This window comes from Vicia villosa, linkage group LG4 (genome assembly GCF_029867415.1).
Source record: "Vicia villosa cultivar HV-30 ecotype Madison, WI linkage group LG4, Vvil1.0, whole genome shotgun sequence".
In the NCBI taxonomy this organism is placed as follows: Eukaryota; Viridiplantae; Streptophyta; class Magnoliopsida; order Fabales; family Fabaceae; genus Vicia; species Vicia villosa.
In genome coordinates, this window is record NC_081183.1 from 150,144,627 (window position 1) to 150,153,659 (window position 9,033).

The 9,033-nt window shown below is 42.9% G+C and overlaps 1 protein-coding gene across 1 annotated transcript; it reads left to right on the forward strand.

The window, feature by feature from the left end:
• The first annotated feature begins 281 nt into the window (after nt 1–281).
• On the forward strand, nt 282–7,686 carry LOC131598068 (uncharacterized). The gene is made up of 2 exons (XM_058870706.1): nt 282–435; nt 6,095–7,686. Exons 1-2 carry the CDS (start codon nt 282–284, stop codon nt 7,684–7,686), a joined length of 1,746 nt encoding a protein of 581 aa, XP_058726689.1.
• Nucleotides 7,687–9,033: the final 1,347 nt, after the last annotated feature.

Sequence of the window (9,033 nt, forward strand, 5' to 3'; positions counted from 1 at the left end):
ATGGTGATTTAGATGAAACAATCCGGATGAGGCAAAGTGAAGGATATGTCGAAAAGGGGAAGGAAGAATATGTGTGCAAGCTGAAGAGATCCTTATATGGACAGAAACAATCTCCTCGACAGTGGAATAGGAGATTCGACAAGTTCATGGCACACATAAGTTTCATTAGAAGTCAGTTCGACCACTGCGTTTACTTCAGATTTTGACCTGGTAATTCATTTGTTATTTTGTTGCTTTATGTGGATGATATTCTCATAGCAAGCAACAATGTCAAAGATGTAATGACGGTGAAAGCTGAACTCAATAAGGAGTTCGATATAAAGGATCTAGGAGCTGCTTCCAGGATTCTTGGAATTGAAATTCTAAGAGACAGAAAGAAGTCAAAGTTATGCTTATCTCAAGAGGAATATCTACGAATGATTCTCGAAAAGTTTGGTATGTCGAATTCGAAGCCAGTTGTGACTCCGACAAACCCTCAATTCAAGCTGAGTATAGATCAGTGTCCTAGTAATGATGTCGAAAGAGCTTATACGAATAGCATCCCTTATACTAATATAGTTGGTTCTTTGATGTATGTTATGGTCTGTACTAGACCCGACATAACATATGCAGTAAGTCTTGTAAGCAGGTACATGGCGAATCTTGGAAAGGCTCACTAGCAAGCATTGAAGTGGATTTTAAGGTACATAAATGAGTCTCTAAATAGGGTCCTAATTTATGGTGGAGCCTTGGGTGAAGATAGTAAAGCAATAATCGATGGATATGTCGACTCTGATTATCCAAGTTGTATGGATTCTAGAAAATTTATTTCTGGATATGTTTTCACTATGTCTGGCACTGCAATTAGTTGGAAATCAACACTTCAGAAGGTTGTTGCATTATCAACCACTGAAGCAGAATATATTTCCCTAACTAAAGTTGTTAAAGAAGCATTGTGGCTTGAAGGTTTTGCGAAGGAGCTGAAACTTCAAGGTCAAGGTATCACTATTAAATGTGATAGTCAAAATGCGATACACCTGTCGAAGAACCCAGCATATCATGAGCGAACTAAGCACATTGATGTGAGACTGCATTTCTTCAGAGAAGTAATCGAGCGTGGAGAAGTCCAAGTGCTAAAGGTTTCGATAGATCACAATGCTGCTGATATGATCACCAAGTCATTGTCGAGTTGCAAGTTTTTCCACTGTATGCAGTTGATAAAGCTGCATGAAGAAAGCTAGTTTGTTCCCTTGATGTTGTAGAGTTAGGTCCAAGGTGGAGATTTATGGGATATTGGATCGAACTCTAGTATGGTCGAAGGGTAGTTTCTTGGTTCGACAGGATTAAGCATGAAGTCGAAGGTTGTTCACATGCTTGTGTCGAAGATGCTAGGGTTGTTAATGTTGCACCCCAAAATTTGCCCTCTTTATTTGAGCTATAAGTTAATAATGACGTTTATTTCGTCATTTCAAAATTGAAGAAAAATAATAAAGAGTTTTCATGGGTTTAAGAAGAAAAGCGTGAAAAATGGTTTAAACAGTGGAAATACGAGAAAAATTCGCAAGTCATGTTTGGAAGGTGATATGAGCTTAGTTCCCGCGTTATCTTGACTGTTTCGACGATATCTACAACTTTCGTGTTCGGCTCGGAAGCTAATTCTTTGAAGAAGGTCTTCAAATTGGCAAATTACTTGAGATTTCATAGTGAAAAATAGTGCTGAATGTAGGGTTTTGCGCCTCGAAAAATTCATATCTCCTAATCCGCTCGCCGGATTCGCTTGAAAATTTAACTGGAGCTTCGTGACATCATTACCAAGATTTCATATGTTCGGACCGAAGGCCAAATATGCATGGAAAATTCCCAGAATTTCAAAGATCGTCGTGTCGTTTCGGTAAAAAGTGTGTTTTCGTGTATGTCGCGCCGAGTTCGAAAATTCATAACTTCTTCGATTTTTATCGTATGAAGTCCATTCCGGCGGCATTCTCTCAGAAATTTTGTTAGCTTCGATTCTTTGTCACACATGCCTGTTCAGATTCTGAGCCGAAGATGGAGTTTTATTGAGTTCTTTGAGCGGTACTCACAAAATTCTGCACAGTCGCACCAGATGAATCGGCGTTTCTCGCCATTCAAACGCGCATATTTTCTTCATCGCTTATCGGATTGAGGTGATTCTCGCGGAAACGGATCACAAATTTGGTCATCTTCGCAATGGCATCGGTTTAGTTCCGAAATTTAGAGCCGAACCGAGTTTCCTTAAAAACGAGCCAAAATAAGACGCACCGAGGGCAATTTGGACATTTCGCGTTGACAATATATAAACATTTTGCTCTTCACAAATCAAGGGAGAACTCTCACAATTTCAATTCACCAATTCTTCACAAACACTTTCTCCTAATTCTCTCTCAATTCTCTTGAAAAAACCACAAATTACATAAAACTTTCATCAATATTCATCAAATTTCATCAAGATCAAGAACATGGATTGAAGAATCAAGGATCAAAGTTCGAATTTCTCTCCCTCTCCCTCACGAAGCTTGCGCGCCTCCCTCTCTATCCCAATCCGGATTTCGCTTTCGAGATTCGAGTCGTGTTCGCGTTCGTATCGAGTTCGCGTTCGCACTTCGGTTTGAATCTTCATTCGGTAAGCCTTGAACCTTGAATTAAGTGCTTAATTGTTGATTATCATGTGAATTCAAATCTAGATCTACCTCTTGTTCTTGATTAATGGATGATTGATGATGTTTGATTGGTGAATTTGCGTATTTTTGCTCGAATTGATCGTGTTCATATGAATTTTGGTTAGGATTGATGTTCATTGTATGTAATTGATATCCGTTGATGATGAATTGTGTTATTCGTGTTCGGATCCGTGATTTGTCGGTGATTTTGTGTGTATAATTGTTGTTGATAGTTTGTGTTGCTTGCGATGTACTCAACGTGTTCGTATAAATGCAAGTGCCATATTTTCGATCGATCTTGGCCTTATTTGACGCGTCGCACTTAGCATAATTGTTGACATGTGGATCGTTTGATGTGTGAATGTTGGTATGTTGTGATATTGATGTTTGTTTGTGATCAATTGGTACGTTTTGGATCGAGTGCGAATGGCTCCAAGGCCTTTAAAATGCATAAAATTCTGTTTTCACACGCCAGGAACCGGGTTGTCCCAGGCGGGAACCGGTTCCCACTCAATCCAAAATGTTGATTCTCTGTATTTTTGTACCAGGAACCGGGTTGTCCCTAGGTGGGAACCGGTTCCCAGCTTGCTAACTTGACTATTCTTTGTATTTTTGTATGGGGAACCGGGTTGTCCCTAGGTGGGAACCGGTTCCCAGCTTGCTAATTTGGCCATTCTCTGTGTTTTTGTACCAGGAACCGGGTTGTCCCTAGGTGGGAACCGGTTCCCAGTTTCTGCCTCTGTTTTTTTGTATGGGGAACCGGGTTGTCCCTAGGTGGGAACCGGTTCCTGAGTGCAATTTTTTGTGTTTTGCTTTTCTAACTTCAAACTTTCGTGTCTTTTTACTCGTAACTCCGATTTGCACGTTCTTTATATCGTCGGAAAGCTTATGAGATGTACTATCTTGCTAGATGTTTTGTTTGCATTAATTTGTAGATCATTCATGTTTGATTTCTCTTTGATGTTTCATTGTCCATTTCATGTTTACCTTACTTCGATTTCCTTTCGTTTTATAGTAATAACGCAATTCCGATTGCGATGTTTGTTATCTCTAACCTGTGTGCTAGTGTGCAAGGCTTTTGGATAGTCACCGATTGATACTCATTGCTTGAGTGTTCCGCTTCACTTGCGGAATACGATTATATCTCATTAACTTGTATCGTGCTCTCGACTTGGAGACACGATCTTATTGCTTTATATCTGCTTGTTTGGTTTGCTTGTTCCTCTTGCAGGTGTATCGTGATTATGCTCGATGTGCGAGTCGACATTTGTGCGCTTTATGGCTAATCGGTGTGCTGACTATTTGCTCTTGCTTTGCTAGCTCGCTCGCGGGATTCTCTTTCTTCGCTTTGCTTCGCCTTAGTTTACGGATCATAATCCGTTTGGTATTGATCTCGTTTCATTTTATTTCTCTTGCACTTTATCGCTTTCTCGCATCATCCTTTAACATGAGAAGTAGGACCTAGACATGCATCTGGCCAAGTCCTCGAAAGAGGCTCTGTTTTTGTTGGTGTGTTTATATTTGTGCTTTGCGGCAGGGAGTCACGGTGTAATAAGTCCTATATGGCACTCCGTTAAGTCCTCATGGAAGGCATGCGGTCAAGGGTTCGTAATCAACCCCCGCCTAGTCTCATCGAGTCTGTTGGTATGCGCACACCTCGCGTTGCTTGCTTCCAAACGTGCAAAAGATCTTGTTATCGAGTATGTCAGGTAAAGGGTTCATGCAATCGGACCCCCGCTTTTCCTATAGCTCGCGTCGCTCGACGTTGATGCTCGGTGTACGCACGCACCGTTTTCCTTTACGATCCGTGACGGCTTGGTTGCTGAGAGGGGTCCGCCCTCTTGTCTATGGCCCGATCATTTTCGCGAGGTCTAATGCTTGGTTGACTTGGGTTGAGCTGCTCCCATTGGCTATGGCGGGACCGCTTTTCTACCATTCGGTCAGTACCGTTGGTTTTGTCTGCTTTACGAGTGGATGCTCGTTTGTGTGCTTATTGTGTGCTTCCCCTTTTCCCTCGTAGGTTGTTAGTTTAGCTTAGACTTGTACCCTTTGTATGATAACATTAGGTAGCAAGCTTTCCCCCTTAGCTTAGGTTTTCCTCATGCATTCTTTAAAACACAAACCACACTCTTTGATTTTCTTTTCTTAAGAACTTGTTATTTCCGCTCCATTCCCAAGCATAAGTCACCAAAGGTCGAGCAGCGGAGTGTGAATGTAACTCGTTCACCTAAAAAACACAAAACAAACAAAAATTAGTTAGCCGAGCTACGGTAGCTCTGATTCTGCAAAACAGATACGTAGGCAGCGGGATAGGGCCCGTGCGAGCACAATCCTTTCTTTTCCCTACATTCTGCATTCATTTTAGTCCAGATTAGAGTAGTTTGCTTACACACCCATAGTTTTAGACACAGGCGTGGATACCATCGAGTACGATGGGCGCGAGGGGTGCTAATACCTTCCCCTCGCGTAACCGACTCCCTTACCCTTTTTCTCTGGTCGTGAGACCGTTGTTTTGTTTTGTGGTTTGTTGGCATTCCCTTCCTTTTCAGGATAAATATGTTAGTGGCGACTCTGTTAATTTTCGCGGTAGCGACAGCTGGCGACTCTGCCGGGGACGTCTCGACCTGTTGCTGGTCCGGACCTAGCGAGTCGATCCTAGCGCTTGTGTGTTTATCTTTGGGTGTTTTACTGCTTTGCATATTTGCCTGTTTGCATTGCATTCTATGTGCGCTTTTACTTTTCTGCATCATATTCTGGACTGTCTGGATCTCTGTCTGTTGGGTGGGTGTTTCAAGAGGTAAAAGGCCCAATACCCAGGCTATGTGTGAACCATAGGGACCCTAGGATAGAGTGGGAGCATGGTTTGTCTCGAGGTGTACGTCTCGGGATGGATTATGTGATCACGAGCAGAGTAGTGGTTTCAAACGGAGGTATTATCGTCACCCGCTTACGTGCTGTGATGATGCTTACCTTCGGGCGGACCGTATACTGCGTTTCATGACCTTACCTTGGCCTAGATTTTACCCGTGAGTGGGGCGGGAATCAATGATCATATTAACAGGTACATTGTTGGTGACCGCTGTTCTTGTTCGTGGGTTACCGCTGTTCTTGTTCGTTGGTTACCGTTGTTCTCGTTCGAGTGTACTTTTGGTTCCTGTTCGTGGGGTACTATGGTTCTTGTTCGATTGGTAATTTATGTTCTATTCCAGTGTGTTATTGACTATGGGCTTTGGTTCCGTGGATTGATATTCCGTGTTCCGTGTGGTATACCATTTGAGGCCGAACCTTTGGCTTTGTATTATGTGTGCTACCGGCAGTCCATAATGCCTGGTGGGCGGCAACAAGCCCCACCACTTTGCATCATAGCATATTTATTTCTAAAAGAAACGCAAAAAAAAACTATATGTATAACAAGCATTTGCATGTCATATTTTCAGGGACATTCGAGAGTTCATTCAAGTGGAAGATGGACACTCCCATTGATACTGTCAAGGAAGCAAAGAGACATACGCACACCTACAGCTTCTTCCGAGAGCCGTTGACCGCATTAGAGGGTTTGAGTTCGTTAATGACCGCTTTCTGCCTGAAGAGTTTCACAGATGATTATGGGAATATCTTGACCTTGTTGGAAACCGTGGTTGATACTCCTGCTTTGCAAACTTTGATGCAATTCTATGATCCTGAAATGAGGTGTTTCACGTTCCAGGATTACCAGTTGGCTCCGACATTGGAAGAGTACTCTATTATTCTTAATCTCAAGGTAAAAAGCGAAGTGCCATTCATCGACATTCCTAAAGATTTGAATTTCAAGTTGATTGCTGCTGCTCTTTATTTGAGCATAAAAGAAGTATCTGATAATTGGAAGTCGAATGGAGGTGTCTCGGGGTTCTCTTTGAAGTTCTTGGTGAGAAAAGCTAAAGAGGAATTTGAGAAAAAGAATTGGAACGCGTACAATGCATTGCTTGCTGTGGCTATTTACGGGATTGTGATGTTCCCGAATGTTCCTAATTTTGTAGACTCGGCCGCGGTACACATCTTCATGGGAAAGAATCCCATTCCCACATTGTTGGCCGATACTTATTATGCCGTTCATTCCCGATATGAGAAACGTGGCGGTGCTATCACTTGTTGCCTTCGATTATTGTTCATCTGGTTCCTCTCTTTGTTGCCCAGCAAAGGACCTTTTGTGAAGACAAGGGAGACACTTAAGTGGACCCACAGGATTATGTCACTTACTTCTTATGATATTCAGTGGCCAAAGTATCGAATTAATGTTTCTGAAGTGATTGTTGGGTGTGGTAAGTTCGATAATGTTCCTTTGGTTGGTACTAGAGGTTGCATCAATTACAATCCCGTGGTATCCTTGCGTCAGTTGGGGTATACGTTGAAAGACAAGCCGGCAGATCACTTGATAGCGGAGACAGTCTATTTTGAGAAGGGGTCGGATCCAGAAAAGTTGAAGGAGATAATTGTGGCTTGGAAGAAGATCCGTAAGCATAATGGAGCCCATTTAGGGAAGAAGGAATCACTTGCTTTGACACCGTATGTTGAATGGATTGTGAAACGGGTTGGAAGCTTGTTGCTGCCATATGACAGGGTTGCACCACTTCAAAAGCAACCTCCTTTGATTCTATCCGAATTTGTGCCAACAGAACTTTACAAGGATGCTCTGGTTACCAACTACAGGTTGCATGAAAGAGAGCAAGAGACCAATTTGAAGTTCTTTGAAGAGAGAGATGCAAAGATGAGGTTGATGCACCAGCTCAAGCAATTCGAAGGCGCAAGTTCAAGTCAAGCCATTGCCCGGAGGCGTCCCTATGAGTTGCTAGAGGAAGATTTGTATCAGAAGCAGCAAGAGTGTCTACAGTTACAGAGATCAGAGAGTAGTCTCAAGAGGCAGAAGCGGGATTCAGATAAACAGCTAGCAGAAGAGAAGGCTAAGACTGCTCGACTTGAAGAAGAACTAAGAAGACTCCGAGCCCAATGGAGAGGAGATGGAGAAGTTCATTCTGTTACCAGGCGATCCTAGTGTCGCTGTGGAGTGGATTTGTTTGATCTATGATGGATGATTTGATGTTTATGCTTGGTTTTTGTCGCCCATGTCCAGGATTGTTGGATGGGGTCGCAGTTTGATGTTCTGGATTTCTTTTGTATGCCTTATGAGCACTTTGTGACACGGTTATGTGTTTTGTTGTATGAACTCAAATTCTCAGTTATGTTTGAATGGAATATGCTCAGTTTGCTGAATTATTCTCGTGTGGATTGCTATTCAAATATATTCGGTGTCAGGGTTGCTATGTCCTATCTGAAAGTGGGATGAACTCTTGGATACCTGAAAATTGACAAACATCTCATGCATATCATTCATATATCATACATGTCATATATTTGCAGGTTTTGCAGGTCTTATATCTTATGTCTCGCTGTTTTATTATCAGAAGGGGTTCTAAGACGGCTAACCATCCGTATCCGACTAGGAGCAATCAGAGAAGGCAGATGGAACATATTCAGGAACAGATGGCTGAGATGAGAGCTCAACTGACAGAGCAGATGAACGCGCAGATGGCGCAGTTTATGGAAGCATTGACTAATGTGACCAAGGGGCAGGATGACTTGCGAGTTCTCGTCGAGAACTCCAGAAGGAATGAGAATGGAGGACATCCAGGGCTGTTTGATGATGTGTCTGGCAGAATTGACGATCACCATGATCCGAATGAGTTTGATCACGTGGGAGGGCACTATAATCCTTTCAATCAGCATCACGGGTTTCCACCTCCACCTCCGTCTCGTCTGTTGGGAAGGAGAGATAATCAGAACCGTGGTAATTTGGATTTCAATGTTGAAAACTTTGATCAGGTATCGAGGCATAGTGCTGAAGGTGCGCATGATGAGGTTGAAAGGTATCGTCTGATTGAAGAACGTCTCAGGGCTGTTGAAGGCAAAGGGGTGTTAGGCATGGATATCAATGACTTGGGGCTGGTTCCTGGTGTGAGGATTCCACCAAAATTCAAAGTTCCATCTTTTGACAAATACAATGGGGCGACTTGTCCCATGACTCATGTTAAGGCGTATTATCGAAAGATGTCTGCAACTCTCAGTCATCCACCTACCCAGTTTGTCCAAAAGGAGCCGGTTTTGCATGATCAACCAGCCCAATACGCGCCGCCATGGCGGAAGCATCGACAAAATCATCACCAGCAAGGTAGGCAGAGGCACAGAAGGCCAAAAAGAGTGTATGATGCCATTCCTATGACTCATGATGAGCTATTATCTGACTTGCTCAAACTTTCATTGGTGGAACCAAAACAATTTGATCCTGTTTCTTTCCCGTATCCCGAGGGATTTGACCCTAATGCCAGTTGTGGCTACCATGCCG

Excerpts from the sequence above, each read along its gene's own strand:
- LOC131598068 (XM_058870706.1), top strand. The coding sequence starts at position 282 with ATGACGGTGAAAGCTGAACTCAATAAGGAGTTCGATATAAAGGATCTA. Across the intron at positions 436-6,094 it reads AATGATTCTCGAAAAGTTTG|GGACATTCGAGAGTTCATTC; the intron begins GTATGTCGAATT and ends TCATATTTTCAG.